Source organism: Oncorhynchus kisutch, linkage group LG27, assembly GCF_002021735.2.
Source record: "Oncorhynchus kisutch isolate 150728-3 linkage group LG27, Okis_V2, whole genome shotgun sequence".
Classification (NCBI taxonomy): domain Eukaryota; kingdom Metazoa; phylum Chordata; class Actinopteri; order Salmoniformes; family Salmonidae; genus Oncorhynchus; species Oncorhynchus kisutch.
In genome coordinates, this window is record NC_034200.2 from 41,326,177 (window position 1) to 41,346,972 (window position 20,796).

At 34.9% G+C, this 20,796-nt stretch overlaps 1 protein-coding gene across 4 annotated transcripts in view; it reads right to left on the minus strand.

The window, feature by feature from the left end:
• Positions 1–20,796, minus strand: part of col6a2 (collagen, type VI, alpha 2) — a 42,045-nt gene that overhangs the window by 8,961 nt on the left and 12,288 nt on the right. For 3 of the 4 annotated variants that reach the window (XM_031806707.1, XM_031806708.1, XM_031806709.1), the window contains 18 exons: positions 20,250–20,612; positions 19,900–19,920; positions 18,199–18,264; positions 16,450–16,548; positions 7,196–7,222; positions 6,967–7,092; positions 6,643–6,705; positions 6,481–6,543; positions 6,228–6,281; positions 6,097–6,132; positions 5,869–5,931; positions 5,617–5,742; positions 5,388–5,450; positions 4,513–4,563; positions 3,047–3,208; positions 2,894–2,929; positions 2,126–2,171; positions 112–264 (listed from right to left, as the gene is read on the minus strand). In XM_031806707.1, the coding sequence (XP_031662567.1) occupies positions 112–264; positions 2,126–2,171; positions 2,894–2,929; positions 3,047–3,208; positions 4,513–4,563; positions 5,388–5,450; positions 5,617–5,742; positions 5,869–5,931; positions 6,097–6,132; positions 6,228–6,281; positions 6,481–6,543; positions 6,643–6,705; positions 6,967–7,092; positions 7,196–7,222; positions 16,450–16,548; positions 18,199–18,264; positions 19,900–19,920; positions 20,250–20,612 (1,618 nt within the window). Of the gene's footprint in view, positions 1–111; positions 265–2,125; positions 2,172–2,893; positions 2,930–3,046; positions 3,209–4,512; positions 4,564–5,387; positions 5,451–5,616; positions 5,743–5,868; positions 5,932–6,096; positions 6,133–6,227; positions 6,282–6,480; positions 6,544–6,642; positions 6,706–6,966; positions 7,093–7,195; positions 7,223–16,449; positions 16,549–18,198; positions 18,265–19,899; positions 19,921–19,998; positions 20,214–20,249; positions 20,613–20,796 lie in introns of those variants that run through there. The other variant, XM_031806710.1, reaches the window with a different exon arrangement.

Here is a 20,796-nt window from a genome sequence, read left to right on the forward strand (position 1 = left end):
GAGAAGTTATCTATTGATCTATTGATCAGAATCTGAACTAACACCGCACAAATAGTAGTGTGTGTGTGTGTGTGTGTGTGTGTGTGTGTGTGTGTGTGTGTGTGTGTGTACCTGTCTCTGAGTTGGGGTCCTTGGCCATAGATCCCAGTCTGTTGATGGTGTTGATCACAAAGTTCTTCTCCAGAGTGAAGTTGGCGAGACCAACGGACTCTGAGCTGTCAATCACAAACACGATGTCCAGCGCCCCACACCGCTTCTCACAGTCTGCACGGACAACACAGTACCGGGGTTAATGGTCTGCTTTCTCACAGTCTGCACGGACAACACAGTACAGGGGTTAATGGTCTGCTTTCTCACAGTCTGCACGGACAACACAGTACAGGGGTTAATGGTCTGCTTTCTCACAGTCTGCACGGACAACACAGTACAGGGGTTAATGGTCTGCTTTCTCACAGTCTGCACGGACAACACAGTACAGGGGTTAATGGTCTGCTTTCTCACAGTCTGCACGGACAACACAGTACAGGGGTTAATGGTCTGCTTTCTCACAGTCTGCACGGACAACACAGTACAGGGGTTAATGGTCTGCTTTCTCACAGTCTGCACGGACAACACAGTACAGGGGTTAATGGTCTGCTTTCTCACAGTCTGCACGGACAACACAGTACAGGGGTTAATGGTGTGTTCGTCTGCTTTCTCACAGTCTGCACGGACAACACAGTACAGGGCACAAATTCTCAATTTAATCAATTTTAAATGCAGGCTGTATCACAACTAAATGTGGAAAGAGTAAAGGGGTGTGAATTGTTTCTGACAGCACTGTAGTCCATGAGCTTGGTGATATTTGAAGGTAATTGAAGGGAGTTTGAAACCGAGTGATAAACTGGTTGGTATTTTCACCATTTTATGTAATAGAGGTTCGCTAGGATGCTAATGGTTTACATGTAAGCAAAGTGAACAAGATGGCACACAAACTTTTTAGACTCTTTCAACAATATTTTTTTTTAGCTCCTATTGGGTTTATTTTCTATAAACGAAGGCTCAGTTAACTTCAGGTAAAATATGTACATATGCAAAGTGAAGATAGAATGTGTTAAACATGTTTATTTGTAAGAAAATAGCATTTAACAGTTCGCTAGCATTATGCTAACAGGAAATGTGTTTTGCTAAGCGCTAGCTAGCTCTAGGCTATTGGGTTTCCGGTACTCTTGTCTCATGTGTTGATGGTTAATATTGTGACGTTTCTAGCGTTATTTAACACAAAGCCGTGTGTAGCTTAATGGAAATTGACACCGCTAGTACACTGAGCTCTCTATAATGTCATGTTAACCTTTACGGTCCAATTTGACGGTTTTACACGACAAATAGCTGTTGTTGTTATACACTCGCTTCTATACTGATTGAATAGTCTCAGGTTATACACACTAGTTATTTGACTGTTACTGAGAGGTAATTAGCGGATTCTGCAGATGTATGGAGATAGCTTTTTGAACTTGAGGCCTTCATTTTTTTGGAATGTGAAAAATACTACAATGCACTTGTAATGACAAAACATGAAAAAAATATAACTACTGTATAATTTAATACATCTTGGAGTAATACTAATACTGAAATTAATACTAATACTGAAATTAATACTAATACTGAAATTAATACTAATACTGAAATTAATACTAATACTGAAATTAATACTAATACTGAAATTCATACGAATACTGAAATTAATACTAATACTGAAATTCATACTAATACTGAAATTCATACTAATACTAAAATTAATACTAATACTGAAATTACTAATATTAATACCACTATTAATTCTAATACTAATATTAATGCCTAATACTGAAATGAATACTAATATTAATACCACTATTCATTATAATACTAATATTAATGCCTAATACTGAAATGAATACTAATATTAATACCACTATTCATTATAATACTAATATTAATGCCTAATACTGAACACTAAGTTTTGTTCGCCTCGTCATTCCACCCTGTTAATTCAGGGCCATTATCTGCTGACCAGGTCTCAGTCGGAGGCATGTGACACGTGGATTCAGGCTGTTGTGTGTGTGTGTGGTTTGTGTGAATGTGTGTGTGTGTCTGAATAACTCACCACAGCAGCCACAGGTCTCTCTGATGTAGTTCATAACATCACATTCCTACAATGAAAACATCACATTTCATCACAAGACCTTTCTCTGAGAGGGATGACAAAAGAGGGATAGAGGGGATTGAAGGATAGAGGGATAGGGAGAGGGGAGAGAGGGATAGAGGGGATTGAGAGGATAGAGGAATGGAGAGAGAGGGATAGAGGGGATTGAGGGATAGAGGAATGGAGAGAGGGATAGAGGGAGAGGGGAGAGAGGGATAGAGGGGATTGAAGGATAGGGAGAGGGATAGAGGGGATTGAGGGATAGAGGAATGGAGAGAGGGATAGAGGGAGAGGGGAGAGAGGGATAGAGGGGATTGAAGGATAGGGAGAGGGATAGAGGGGATTGAGGGATAGGGAGAGGGGAGAGAGGGATAGGGAGAGGGGAGAGAGGGATAGAGGGAGGGGGGATAGATGGATAGAGGGGATAGATGGATAGAGGGGATAGATGGATAGGGGGGATAGATGGATAGGGGGGATAGATGGATAGAGGGGGATAGATGGAGAGGGGTAGAGGGGATAGATGGATAGAGGGGATAGATGGATAGGGGGGATAGATGGATAGAGGGGGATAGATGGATAGGGGGGATAGATGGATAGGGGGGATATATGGATAGAGGGGGATAGATGGATAGGGGGGATAGATGGAGAGGGGTAGAGGGGATAGATTGGGTAGAGGGAGAGGGGATAGAGGAGTAGAGTGAGAGGGGATAGAGGGATAGAGGTTCTTACTGTGAGGCCAGGATCTCCCTCAGGACCTGGATCTCCCTGTAGAGAGAAAGGAGATGCTTTCATACACAGATTATAACACACACACACTCAAACACACACACCCCGTGTGGAAGTACTGTCTGTGTGTGTATGCGTGGGTGCTTGTGTACGTACGTCTCGTCCACCCACTCCTCTTGGTCCTCTGAATCCAGGTTCTCCCTGAGGCCCTGGTTCTCCCTCCTCTCCAGATGTTCCCTTTCCCCCTGGTCCTCCCTTGGGGCCACAGTCTCCTCTGCCTCCTCTGGGCCCTGGACCGCCCTTCTCCCCACGTTCACCCTGAATACACACAGGGTCAGACGGTGTGTTAGAGAGAGTGTTAGGCTGTTAGGGAGTGTGTGTGTGTCAGGGAACCATCCTACTCAATAAACTATACTAAATATATTCAAATATATTCACCAAATACATAAGTGGATGTGATGAGCTGTAAACAGACCCAGAGCCACTGAGTGTGATGAGCTGTAAACAGACCCAGAGCCACTGGGTGTGATGAGCTGTAAACAGACCCAGAGCCACTGGGTGTGATGAGCTGTAAACAGACCCAGAGCCACTGGGTGTGATGAGCTGTAAACAGACCCAGAGTCACTGGGTGTGATGAGCTGTAAACAGACCCAGAGCCACTGGGTGTGATGAGCTGTAAACAGACCCAGAGTCACTGGGTGTGATGAGCTGTAAACAGACCCAGAGTCACTGGGTGTGATGAGCTGTAAACAGACCCAGAGCCACTGGGTGTGATGAGCTGTAAACAGACCCAGAGTCACTGGGTGTGATGAGCTGTAAACAGACCCAGAGCCACTGGGTGTGATGAGCTGTAAACTTTCTGTTTTGCCATTTCTGAATGTGTTATTCAATTTGTTTCTATGTGCTATAGTAGTAAAAGCCTAATTCTACGTTCTTTCAAATATTTTATATCTATTTATATCTACAGGGGTCCTGAAATCCCAATCAAATGGCTAAATGTTAAAAACAATTCCACATGTTATCTTTGTAGATATTGCAATCTAAGGGCGTATTTAATAAAAAATAAGGCCTATTGAGTCCAAGTTAAAAACAGGGACAAAGTAGGCCACTGTTTTTGAGGCTGACTTCTTTGCCTCATGATTTGTCAAATCGCGCACAATTTCTCTGTGTTTCACACCAGAGTGCATCACTCCCGACAGACACAAGCAAAAACTCTTTCCATAATTGTCCTTAAATGTCTTTAAGCACCAGCTGTCAGAGCAGTTCACAGATCACTGCACCTGTACTTAGCCTATCTGTAAACAGCCCATCTATCTACCTACCTCATCCCCATGCTGGTATTTATTTATCTTGCTCCTTTGCACCCCAGTATCTCTACCTGCACATTCAACTTCTGCCGATCTACCATTCCAGACTGAAGCCTCTGACACACCTCAATTTATACCTCATTCAATCACCGATGTGATCCCTTCCCAACACTAAGTAGCCTTCTCATTCCCATTCCTGCTTTGTCATCTCCGTGCAGTCCTCGTCTATACTGTGGTTCTCCCATCCTTGTAAATTGCTCAAGTCACCAGCCTCCACTGGTGTGTGTGTGTGTGTGTGTGTGTGTGTGCGCGTACCGTTGGTCCTCTTGGTCCTGGGTAACTGAAGCCAGCTCTTCCCACGTCGCCCTACAGCAGCACAGAAATCAATCGATCAGTACAGAGATCAATCAATCACAACACAGTCAAAACAGTCACATTAGGGTTCCCAAACTCGGTCCTGGGTCCGCCTGGGGGCATGTCCCTTAGCACTCCACATCTGATTCAAATGATCAATAGCTTGATGATTAGTTGATCATTTGAATCAGCTGTGTAGTGCTAGGGACAAAAACCCAAAACATGCCCCCCTCGAGGTCCCGATAACTGAGTTTGGGGAACCTCCTGCATTAAAGATAGAGTCACAGCCATGCATGAAGTCAACAGCAATATCAGGTTGACTTCCACAACAGCTAGAAGATCGTTAAACTTCTCTGTTGTCTTTTGTATCTCACTCATCTGTAACATCTGCAGTTCATCCTGCTCCTCGTCACTGAGTCTCAGACAAACACACACACACACAACTACACACACACTCAGATAGACACACACACACACTCAGATAGACACACACACACACAACTACACACACACTCAGACAAACACACACACACACACTCAGACAAACACACACACACACACACACACTCAGACAAACACACACACACACACAACTACACACACACACACACACTCAGACAAACACACACAACTACATACACACTCAGACAAACACACACACACACAACTACACACACACTCAGACAAACACACACAACTACACACACACTCAGACAAACACACACACACAACTACACACACACACACACACACACACACACACACACAACTACACACACACTCAGACAAACACACACACACAAACTACACACACACTCAGACAAACACACACACACCTTTGGTCCTGCCAGGCCGGGGTCTCCTCTCGGTCCGGCATCACCGGGGTCGCCACGGGTACCCTGTTACACAGATAGTGGTTACCATAGAAACATTATGATGCCATCCCCGTGGTTACTGTAAATTGCCACCATATCACCATAACATGACCATGTACACACACACACATACAGGAAGACAAGAACATTAGGAAAGCATTGTGATCGGACTGGTGAAGCTGTGACCTACGTTCTTCCCTGCCGCTCCTGAAGTACCGGGGGGCCCGCGTGGCCCCGGGAGTCCGTTGTCCCCCTTGGTTCCTTTGTTTCCTACTTCACCTGGTAGTCCTCTCAGCCCCTCAGGTCCTGCCTCGCCCTGAAACACAGAAGGACAACACAGGCAGGTAGGGGGTGTGTGTGTGTCTGAGCGAGTGAAAGTGTGTGTGTGTGTGTGTGTGTGTGTGTGTGAGAGCAAGTGTGTGTGAGCGATGTTGTGTCATACCTTGTCTCCTTTAACTCCGTCTGGTCCCGGGGTCCCCTTTGACCCAAAGTCTCCTCTTCTCCCCTACAAACACAACAACCCAACAACCATCAGAGAAACATTACACAACCGTTAAGAGACAGAAACCATTAGACTATGGCCACAACGTTCAGACAATATTGAGACACAGAGCTAGTTTCCCTAGAACGCGTTGCCTGTGGCATCATGCAGAGTTTCAGAGGGTCTCACCAGTTCTCCCTTGTCTCCTGGGCCTCCAATAGTTCCCTAGAAGAGACACACAAATTATTATCTGACATACAGTATTTTACATTGTTGTGCCAGTTAGAGTGTTGTAGTATGTGCGGAGTAGAGCTTCTTACGGGTGTTCCTTTGGCTCCAGGGAAGCCAGGCGAGCCGGGACTCCCTCTCTCACCCTGAGGAGGAGGAAGACAACAAGGTTATTTACCCTTTGACCTCTAACTTTGACCTCTAACCTTTCTATCGGGTCCCTGGCCTAACAACCAGAGACGAGCCGTGGAGAGCAACAGAGGTCAGGGATGATCCCTCTGATGTCAGAGCTGTACGGAACATCATCAAGTAACATCATATCGTGTGCAGTGACTTCCTGTTTACCTTAGGTCCAGCCTCTCCCACCGGACCGAGGGGGCCTGTGCTTCCTGGTCGACCGGGATCTCCCTGGAGACACAAACACAGTGATTGTATAACTAGGGTCCAAGCAGCAAACGAGGCGTTGTAATTTTGTTATTAAAATTCTGTTTGATCTCAAACGCGTACCTTCTCTCCGTCTGTTCCAGGAAGTCCACCATTGCCCGCGTCTCCTGGGTGACCATCAGGACCCTGTTGTCAGACACACACACACACACACACACACACACGGAAAATAGTGATCAATGTACACTCATTGCAACCAGATTTCAACCACAAATCAACAACATGATTTCAAGGGTTGGTTTACTTGAAGTAGAATTCAGGTTTGTTGAGAACACAATTAAATGGATCTAGTCAGGTTTCTCAGAACATACCCTGTCTCCTGGATCTAGTCAGGTTTCTCAGAACATACCCTGTCTCCTGGATCTAGTCAGGTTTCTCAGAACATACCCTGTCTCCTGGATCTCCTTTGCAGCCGGGAGCGCCGATGCGTCCGATCTTCCCCTTCTGTCCGTCTGTCCCGTTGCGTCCAGCGAGGCCGGCCACACCCTTCGTCCCCTCAGCTCCGATCTCTCCCTGAAAACACACACACTCAGCAATAACACAGAATCTACCTCGAGTCCCACGCTGCCCAGATCTGAAAATCAATAAATAATACCTAATGAAATATTTATCTCACCTTTTCACCGTCCAGACCGATTTCACCCTACAAGAACAGAACAGAAATCAGAACAACACAACAACAGAGCACAGAACACGGATCAACAGAACAACAGCCATTAGGGAAACAACACACATTATTACTGATATTACTAGTCACTATATATAAATACATTATTACTGGTATTACTAGTCACTATATATAAATACATTATTACTAGTCACTATATATAAATACATAATTACTGGTATTACTAGTCACTATATATATATACATTATTACTGGTATTACTAGTCACTATATATAAATACATTATTACTGGTATTACTAGTCACTATATATAAATACATTATTACTGGTATTACTAGTCACTATATATAAATACATTATTACTAGTCACTATATATAAACACATTATTACTGATATTACTAGTCACTATATATAAATACATTATTACTAGTCACTATATATAAATACATTATTACTAGTCACTATATATAAATACATTATTACTGATATTACTAGTCACTATATATAAATACATTATTACTGGTATTACTAGTCACTATATATAAATACATTATTACTAGTCACTATATATAAATACATTATTACTGGTATTACTAGTCACTATATATAAATACATTATTACTGGTATTACTAGTCACTACATATAAATACATTATTACTGGTATTACTAGTCACTATATATAAACACATTATTACTGGTATTACTAGTCACTATATATAAATACATTATTACTGGTATTACTAGTCACTACATATAAATACATTATTACTGGTATTACTAGTCACTATATATAAACACATTATTACTGGTATTACTAGTCACTATATATAAATACATTATTACTGGTATTACTAGTCACTATATATAAATACATTATTACTGGTATTACTAGTCACTACATATAAATACATTATTACTGGTATTACTAGTCACTACATATAAATACATTATTACTGGTATTACTAGTCACTATATATAAACACATTATTACTGGTATTACTAGTCACTATATATAAATACATTATTACTGGTATTACTAGTCACTATATATAAATACATTATTCCTAGTCACTACATATAAATACATTATTACTAGTCACTATATATAAATACATTATTACTAGTCACTATATATAAATACATTATTACTGGTATTACTAGTCACTATATATAAACACATTATTACTGGTATTACTAGTCACTATATATAAATACATCATTACTAGTCACTACATATAAATACATTATTACTAGTCACTATATATAAATACATTATTACTAGTCACTATATATAAATACATTATTACTGGTATTACTAGTCACTATATATAAATACATTATTCCTAGTCACTACATTTAAATAAATTATTACTGGTATTACTAGTCACTATATATAAATACATTATTACTGGTATTACTAGTCACTATATATAAATACATTATTACTGGTATTACTAGTCACTACATATAAATACATTATTACTGATATTACTAGTCACTATATATAAATACATTATTACTGGTATTACTAGTCACTATATATAAATACATTATTACTGGTATCACTAGTCACTATATATAAATACATTATTACTGGTATTACTAGTCACTAAATATAAATACATTATTACTGGTATTACTAGTCACTACATATAAATACATTATTACTAGTCACTACATATAAATACATTATTACTAGTCACTATATATAAATACATTATTACTGGTATTACTAGTCACTACATATAAATACATTCTTACTGATATTACTAGTCACTATATATAAATACATTATTTCTGGTATTACTAGTCACTACATATAAATACATTATTACTAGTCACTATATATAAACACATTATTACTAGTCACTATATATAAATACATTATTAGTGGTATTACTAGTCACTATATATAAATAAATTATTACTGGTATTACTAGTCACTATATATAAATACATTATTACTAGTCACTATATATAAATACATTATTACTGGTATTACTAGTCACTATATATAACTACATTATTACTGGTATTACTAGTCACTATATATAAATACATTATTACTGGTATTACTAGTCACTATATATAAATACATTATTACTAGTCACTATATACAAATACATTATTACTAGTCACTATATATAAATACATTATTACTGGTATTACTAGTCACTATATATAAATACATTATTACTAGTCACTATATATAAATACATTATTACTGGTATTACTAGTCACTATATATAACTACATTATTACTGGTATTACTAGTCACTATATATAAATACATTATTACTGGTATTACTAGTCACTATATATAAATACATTATTACTAGTCACTATATATAAATACATTATTACTGGTATTACTAGTCACTATATATAAATACATTATTAGTAGTCACTATATATAAATACATTATTACTAGTCACTACATATAAATACATTATTCATGGTATTACTAGTCACTATATATAAATACATCATTACTGGTATTACTAGTCACTATATATAAATACATTATTACTGGTATTACTAGTCTCTATATATAAATACATTATTACTAGTCACTATATATAAATACATAATTACTGGTATTACTAGTTACTATATATAAATACATTATTACTAGTCACTATATATAAATACATTATTACTAGTCACTATATATAAATACATTGTTAGTGGTATTACTAGTCACTACATATAAATACATTATTACTGATATTACTAGTCACTATATATAAATACATTATTACTGGTATTACTAGTCACTACATATAAATACATTATTACTAGTCACTATATATAAATACATTATTACTGGTATTACTAGTCACTATATATAAACACATTATTACTGGTATTACTAGTCACTATATATAAATACATTATTACTGGTATTACTAGTCACTATATATAAATACATTATTACTAGTCACTACATATAAATACATTATTCCTAGTCACTACATATAAATACATTATTACTAGTCACTATATATAAACACATTATTACTAGTCACTATATATAAATACATTATTACTGGTATTACTAGTCACTATATATAAACACATTATTACTGGTATTACTAGTCACTATATATAAATACATTATTACTGGTATTACTAGTCACTATATATAAATACATTATTACTAGTCACTACATATAAATACATTATTACTAGTCACTATATATAAATACATTATTACTAGTCACTATATATAAATACATTATTACTGGTATTACTAGTCACTATATATAAATACATTATTCCTAGTCACTACATATAAATACATTATTACTAGTCACTATATATAAATACATTATTACTGGTATTACTAGTCACTACATATAAATACATTATTACTGATATTACTAGTCACTATATATAAATACATTATTACTGGTATTACTAGTCACTATATATAAATATATTATTACTGGTATTACTAGTCACTATATATAAATACATTATTACTGGTATCACTAGTCACTATATATAAATACATTATTACTGGTATTACTAGTCACTAAATATAAATACATTATTACTGGTATTACTAGTCACTACATATAAATACATTATTACTGATATTACTAGTCACTATATATAAATACATTATTACTAGTGACTGGTATTACTAGTCACTATATATAAATACATTATTACTGGTATCACTAGTCACTATATATAAATACATTATTACTGGTATTACTAGTCACTAAATATAAATACATTATTACTGGTATTACTAGTCACTACATATAAATACATTATCACTAGTCACTACATATAAATACATTATTACTAGTCACTATATATAAATACATTATTACTGGTATTACTAGTCACTACATATAAATACATTATTACTGATATTACTAGTCACTATATATAAATACATTATTTCTGGTATTACTAGTCACTACATATAAATACATTATTACTAGTCACTACATATAAATACATTATTACTAGTCACTATATATAAATACATTATTACTGGTATTACTAGTCACTATATATAAATACATTATTACTAGTCACTATATATAAATACATTATTACTGGTATTACTAGTCACTATATATAACTACATTATTACTGATATTACTAGTCACTATATATAAATACATTATTACTGGTATTACTAGTCACTACATATAAATACATTATTACTAGTCACTATATATAAACACATTATTACTAGTCACTATATATAAATACATTATTAGTGGTATTACTAGTCACTATATATAAATACATTATTACTGGTATTACTAGTCACTATATATAAATACATTATTACTAGTCACTATATATAAATACATTATTACTAGTCACTACATATACATACATTATTACTAGTCACTATATATAAATACATTATTACTGGTATTACTGGTCACTATATATAAATACATTATTACTAGTCTCTATATATAAATACATTATTACTAGTCACTATATACAAATACATTATTACTAGTCACTATATATACATACATTATTACTGGTATTACTAGTCACTATATATAAATACATTATTACTGGTATTACTAGTCACTATATATAAATACATTATTACTGGTATTACTAGTCACTATATATAAATACATTATTACTAGTCACTATATATAAATACATTATTACTGGTATTACTAGTCACTATATATAAATACATTATTAGTAGTCACTATATATAAATACATTATTACTAGTCACTACATATAAAGACATTATTCATGGTATTACTAGTCACTATATATAAATACATCATTACTGGTATTACTAGTCACTATATATAAATACATTATTACTGGTATTACTAGTCACTATATATAAATACATTATTACTGGTATTACTAGTCACTACATATAAATACATTATTACTAGTCACTATATATAAATACATTATTAGTGGTATTACTAGTCACTATATATAAATACATTATTACTAGTCACTATATATAAATACATTATTACTAGTCACTATATATAAAAACATTATTACTGGTATTACTAGTCACTATATATAAATACATTATTACTAGTCACTATATATAAATACATTATTACTGGTATTACTAGTCACTATATATAAATACATTATTCCTAGTCACTACATATAAATACATTATTACTAGTCACTATATATAAATACATTATTACTGGTATTACTAGTCACTACATATAAATACATTATTACTGATATTACTAGTCACTATATATAAATACATTATTACTGGTATTACTAGTCACTATATATAAATATATTATTACTGGTATTACTAGTCACTATATATAAATACATTATTACTGGTATCACTAGTCACTATATATAAATACATTATTACTGGTATTACTAGTCACTAAATATAAATACATTATTACTGGTATTACTAGTCACTACATATAAATACATTATTACTGATATTACTAGTCACTATATATAAATACATTATTACTAGTGACTGGTATTACTAGTCACTATATATAAATACATTATTACTGGTATCACTAGTCACTATATATAAATACATTATTACTGGTATTACTAGTCACTAAATATAAATACATTATTACTGGTATTACTAGTCACTACATATAAATACATTATCACTAGTCACTACATATAAATACATTATTACTAGTCACTATATATAAATACATTATTACTGGTATTACTAGTCACTACATATAAATACATTATTACTGATATTACTAGTCACTATATATAAATACATTATTTCTGGTATTACTAGTCACTACATATAAATACATTATTACTAGTCACTACATATAAATACATTATTACTAGTCACTATATATAAATACATTATTACTAGTCACTATATATAAATACATTATTACTGGTATTACTAGTCACTATATATAAATACATTATTCCTAGTCACTACATATAAATACATTATTACTAGTCACTATATATAAATACATTATTACTGGTATTACTAGTCACTACATATAAATACATTATTACTGATATTACTAGTCACTATATATAAATACATTATTACTGGTATTACTAGTCACTATATATAAATATATTATTACTGGTATTACTAGTCACTATATATAAATACATTATTACTGGTATCACTAGTCACTATATATAAATACATTATTACTGGTATTACTAGTCACTAAATATAAATACATTATTACTGGTATTACTAGTCACTACATATAAATACATTATTACTGATATTACTAGTCACTATATATAAATACATTATTACTAGTGACTGGTATTACTAGTCACTATATATAAATACATTATTACTGGTATCACTAGTCACTATATATAAATACATTATTACTGGTATTACTAGTCACTAAATATAAATACATTATTACTGGTATTACTAGTCACTACATATAAATACATTATCACTAGTCACTACATATAAATACATTATTACTAGTCACTATATATAAATACATTATTACTGGTATTACTAGTCACTACATATAAATACATTATTACTGATATTACTAGTCACTATATATAAATACATTATTTCTGGTATTACTAGTCACTACATATAAATACATTATTACTAGTCACTACATATAAATACATTATTACTAGTCACTATATATAAATACATTATTACTGGTATTACTAGTCACTATATATAAATACATTATTACTAGTCACTATATATAAATACATTATTACTGGTATTACTAGTCACTATATATAACTACATTATTACTGATATTACTAGTCACTATATATAAATACATTATTACTGGTATTACTAGTCACTACATATAAATACATTATTACTAGTCACTATATATAAACACATTATTACTAGTCACTATATATAAATACATTATTAGTGGTATTACTAGTCACTATATATAAATACATTATTACTGGTATTACTAGTCACTATATATAAATACATTATTACTAGTCACTATATATAAATACATTATTACTAGTCACTACATATACATACATTATTACTAGTCACTATATATAAATACATTATTACTGGTATTACTGGTCACTATATATAAATACATTATTACTAGTCTCTATATATAAATACATTATTACTAGTCACTATATACAAATACATTATTACTAGTCACTATATATACATACATTATTACTGGTATTACTAGTCACTATATATAAATACATTATTACTGGTATTACTAGTCACTATATATAAATACATTATTACTGGTATTACTAGTCACTATATATAAATACATTATTACTAGTCACTATATATAAATACATTATTACTGGTATTACTAGTCACTATATATAAATACATTATTAGTAGTCACTATATATAAATACATTATTACTAGTCACTACATATAAAGACATTATTCATGGTATTACTAGTCACTATATATAAATACATCATTACTGGTATTACTAGTCACTATATATAAATACATTATTACTGGTATTACTAGTCACTATATATAAATACATTATTACTGGTATTACTAGTCACTACATATAAATACATTATTACTAGTCACTATATATAAATACATTATTAGTGGTATTACTAGTCACTATATATAAATACATTATTACTAGTCACTATATATAAATACATTATTACTAGTCACTATATATAAAAACATTATTACTGGTATTACTAGTTTCTATATATAAATACATTATTACTAGTCACTATATATAAATACATTATTAGTGGTATTACTAGTCACTACATATAAATACATTATTACTGATATTACTAGTCACTATATATAAATACATTATTACTGGTATTACTAGTCACTACATATAAATACATTATTACTAGTCACTATATATAAACACATTATTACTAGTCACTATATATAAATACATTATTAGTGGTATTACTAGTCACTATATATAAATACATTATTACTGGTATTACTAGTCACTATATATACATACATTATTACTAGTCACTATATATAAATACATTATTACTGGTATTACTGGTCACTATATATAAATACATTATTACTAGTCACTATATATAAATACATTATTACTAGTCACTACATATAAATACATTATTACTAGTCACTATATATAAATACATTATTACTGGTATTACTGGTCACTATATATAAATACATTACTACCAGTCACTATATATAAATACATTATTACTAGTCACTACATATAAATACATTATTACTAGTCACTATATATAAATACATTATTACTGGTATTACTAGTCACTATATATAAATACATTATTACTAGTCACTATATACAAATACATTATTACTAGTCACTATATATAAATACATTATTACTGGTTTTACTAGTCACTATATATAACTACATTATTACTGGTATTACTAGTCACTATATATAACTACATTATTACTGGTATTACTAGTCACTATATATAAATACATTATTACTAGTCACTATATATAAATACATTATTACTGGTATTACTAGTCACTATATATAAATACATTATTACTAGTCACTATATATAAATACATTATTACTGGTATTACTAGTCTCTGTATATAAATACATTATTACTAGTCACTACATATAAATACATTATTACTAGTCACTATATATAAATACATTATTACTGGTATTACTGGTCACTATATATAAATACATTATTACCAGTCACTATATATAAATACATTATTACTAGTCACTACATATAAATACATTATTACTAGTCACTATATATAAATACATTATTACTGGTATTACTAGTCACTATATATAAATACATTATTACTAGTCACTATATACAAATACATTATTACTAGTCACTATATATAAATACATTATTACTGGTTTTACTAGTCACTATATATAACTACATTATTACTGGTATTACTAGTCACTATATATAACTACATTATTACTGGTATTACTAGTCACTATTTATAAATACATTATTACTAGTCACTATATATAAATACATTATTACTGGTATTACTAGTCACTATATATAAATACATTATTACTAGTCACTATATATATATACATTATTACTGGTATTACTAGTCACTATATATAAATACATTATTACTGGTATTACTAGTCACTATATATAAATACATTATTACTGGTATTACTAGTCACTATATATAAATACATTATTACTAGTATTACTAGTCACATTTGCATCTTTAGCATACATAATTACTGGTAGTGTGTGTGAATGGGAGGAGCCTGAAGCCTTACCTTGACTCCTGGTTGACCAATGGGACCCTCGATGCCGGGGTCGCCCTGTCTTCCCCTGTCCCCTTTAAGACCGGAGTTACCATTGTCTCCTTTGATCCCCTGTAACACACAAGATATTAGTGGCCTGCTTCCTTTCTGGACCTCGTAAACTGTCGAAAACAGATCCGGCCTAGGGAAGGCCTAGGGAAGTTATTTTGGCATTAACATGCATTCGAAACAGGATGTTTAGGCGGTTATTCAAATTAGCCTACATCACTGCAGTTTACAGCCCTAAACAATAGCGTAGTCACTTGATAGCAATAATAAATTCCCCAATGCACTGTGTTGTAGCCCAGATAGAATAATGTTCTTGTCTAAAAACGAATTAATAGACCTACAGGGTGCAGTAGGATGGTCTGTTATTAATAGACCTGCAGGGTGCAGTAGGATGGTCTGTTATTAATAGACCTACGGGGTGCAGTAGGATGGTCTGTTATTAATAGACCTACAGGGTGCAGTAGGATGGTCTGTTATTAATAGACCTACAGGGTGCAGTAGGATGGTCTGTTATTAAATAGACCTGCAGGGTGCAGTAGGATTGTCTGTTATTAATAGACCTACAGGGTGCAGTAGGATGGTCTGTAATCCCACATTATTAATAGACCTGCAGGGTGCAGTAGGATGGTCTGTTAGTAATAGACCTACAGGGTGCAGTAGGATGGTCTGTTATAAATAGACCTACGGGGTGCAGTAGGATGGCCTGTTATTAATAGACCTACAGGGTGCAGTAGGATGGTCTGTTATTAATAGACCTACAGGGTGCAGTAGGATGGTCTGTTATTAAATAGACCTGCAGGGTGCAGTAGGATTATCTGTTATTAATAGACCTACAGGGTGCAGTAGGATGGTCTGTAATCCCACATTATTAATAGACCTGCAGGGTGCAGTAGGATGGTCTGTTAGTAATAGACCTACAGGGTGCAGTAGGATGGTCTGTTATTAATAGACCTGCAGGTTGCAGTAGGATGGTCTGTTATTAATAGACCTACAGGGTGCAGTAGGATGGTCTGTTATTAATAGACCTGCAGGGTGCAGTAGGATGGTCTGTTATTAATAGATCTGCAGGGTGCAGTAGGATGGTCTGTGATCCCACATTATTAATAGACCTACAGCGTGCAGTAGGACAGTCTGTTATTAATAGACCTACAGGGTGCAGTAGGATGGTCTGTTATTAATAGACCTGCAGGGTGCAGTAGGATGGTCTGTTATTAATAGACCTGCAGGGTGCAGTAGGATGGTCTGTTATTAATAGACCTACAGGGTGCAGTAGGATGGTCTGTTATTAATAGACCTACAGGGTGCAGTAGGATTGTCTGTTATTAATAGACCTGCAGGGTAAAGTAGGATGGTCTGTTATTAATAGACCTGCAGGGTGCAGTAGGATGGTCTGTTATTAATAGACCTGCAGGGTGCAGTAGGATGGTCTGTTATTAATAGACCTACAGGGTGCAGTAGGATGGTCTGTTATTAATAGACCTGCAGGGTGCAGTAGGATGGTCTGTGATCCCACATTATTAATAGACCTACAGCGTTATGTATATTCATGTATAGTTTATCATTATCGTCCTTGGTGTGGATGGCCCTTTAACGGGAGAAACCAGAGAGGAGGAGAACAACTGACTGACTGACTGTCTGTCTGTGTGTCTGTCTGTCTGTCTGTCTGTCTGTCTGTCTGTCTGTCTGTCTGTCTGTCTGTCTGTCTGTGTGTACCTTCTGTCCTCTGTGTCCTTTGGGACCAGGAGGTCCTTCTGTCTCTAGACACTTCACCTTGTAGCACTAACATGGGAGAAACAGAGATATCAGGAATCAATCAATCAGGGAGAGACAGAGACATCTAGTATCAATCAATCAGGGAGAAACCGAGATATCTAGTATCAATCAATCAGGGAGAAACAGAGATATCTAGTAAAAATCTATCAATCAATCAGACAGGGATAAACAGAGATATCTAGTATCAATCAATCAGACAGGGATAAACAGAGATATCTAGTATCAATCAATCAATCAATCAATCAGACAGGTATAAACAGAGATATCTAGTATCAATCAATCAATCAATCAATAAATAAATAATCAAACCTCTAATGCATATATATATATATATATACACTACATGATCAAAAGTATGTGGACACCTGCTCATCAAACATCTCATTCCAAAATCATGGGCATTAATATGGAGTTGGTCCCTCCTTTGTTGCTATAACAGCATCCACTCTTCTGGGAAGGCTTTCCACTAGATGTTGGAACATTGCTGCTATAACAGCCTCCACTCTTCTGGGAAGGCTTTCCACTAGATGTTGGAACATTGCTGCTATAACAGCCTCCACTCTTATGGGAAGGCTTTCCACTAGATGTTGGAACATTGCTGCTATAACAGCCTCCACTCTTCTGGGAAGGCTTTCCACTAGATGTTGGAACATTGCTGCTATAACAGCCTCCACTCTTCTGGGAAGGCTTTCCACTAGATGTTGGAACATTGCTGCTATAACAGCATCCACTCTTCTGGGAAGGCTTTCCACTAGATGTTGGAACATTGCTGCTATAACAGCCTCCACTCTTATGGGAAGGCTTTCCACTAGATGTTGGAACATTGCTGCTATAACAGCCCCAGAACATTATTCCTCCTCCACCAAACTTTACAGTTGGTACTGTGCATTGGGGCAGGTAGCGTTCTCCTGGCATCCGCCAAAACCCAGATTTGTCAGTCGGACTGCCAGATTGTAAAGCGTGATTCATTACTCCAGAGAACGCGTTTCCACTGCTCCAGAGTCCAATGGCGACGAGCTTTACACCACTCCAGCCGATACTTGGCGTTGGGCATGATGATCTGGGGCTTGTGTGCGGCTGCTCGGACATGAAAACCGATTTCATGAAGCTCTCGACGAACAGTTCTTGTGCTGATGTTGCTTCCAGAGGCAGGTTGGAAGTCGGTAGTGAGTGATGCAACCGAGGACAACTGATTTTTACATGCTTCAGCACTCGGTGGTCCCGTTCTGTGAGCTTGTGTGGTCTACCACTTCGTGGCTGAGCCGTTGTTGCTCCTAGATGTTTCCACTTCACAATAACAGCACTTACAGTTGACCGGGGCAGCTCTAGCAGGGCAGGCATTTGACAAACTGACTTGTTGGAAAGGTGGCATCCTATGACGGTGCCATGTTGAAAGTCACTGAGCTCTTCAGTAAGGACCATTCTACTGCCAATGTTTGTCTATGGAGATTGCATGGCTGTGTACTTAATTTTATACACCTGTCAGCAACGAGTGTAGCTGAAATAGCCGAATCCACTCATTTGAATTGGTGTCCACATACTTTGGATATATTGTGTGTAAATATAGTGATATGTCACCAGGTATGCTACAACAGTATGTTGATTGTATGGTAACAGTGATATTGTTGTCCTCAGTCTCACCTCCTGATAGGCCAGATGGGTCTGGAAAAAGACAAAATAAAGAGTTTAAATATTAAACTATAGTACGTCATCATCACAGTGTGTGTTAGTGTGTGTTACCATGGTCTTGATGATGCGGTCTATAGTGTCCAGCTGTATAACAGTATGTTAGTGTGTGTGTGTGTGTGTGTGTGTTACCATGGTCTTGTGATGCGGTCTATAGTGTCCAGCTGTATAACAGTATGTTAGTGTGTGTGTGTGTGTGTTAGTGTGTGTTACCATGGTCTTGATGATGCGGTCTATAGTGTCTGGCTGTATAACAGTATGTTAGTGTGTGTGTGTGTGTGTGTGTGTGTGTGTGTGTGTGTTACCATGGTCTTGATGATGCGGTCTATAGTGTCCAGCTGTATAACAGGCCTGTTGCCACTGAGGTCGACAGCCAGGAAGTCTTTTCTGTAGACGTTGGCCGGAGAGTTAGCGATCTCCCTCAGACCCGTCTCGTCCACGTTCTTCGTGGCCGCGACCACAAACATTCTGATGCCCTCGTCGCGCGCTCGTTCCGCCGTCACCTTCACCCCGCCGCAGGGGTTTCCTGTCACGTGACCGTCGGTGATGACGACAGCAAATCGCAGTGCCCTGGGGTCCGAAGGCGAGCGTGTCATTTCCTGTGTCATGTTGGCGAGGGCGCAGTCGATGTAGGTTCCCTTACCTAGATACCGTATACCCCTCACCCCCTGAAACAACAACAACAACAGTTACTGTATCCCCCTGAAACAACAACAACAGTTACTGTATCCCCCTGAAACAACAACAATAGTTACTGTATCCCCCTGAAACAACAACAACAGTTACTGTATCCCCCTGAAACAACAACAACAGTTACTGTATCCCCCTGAAACAACAACAACAGTTACTGTA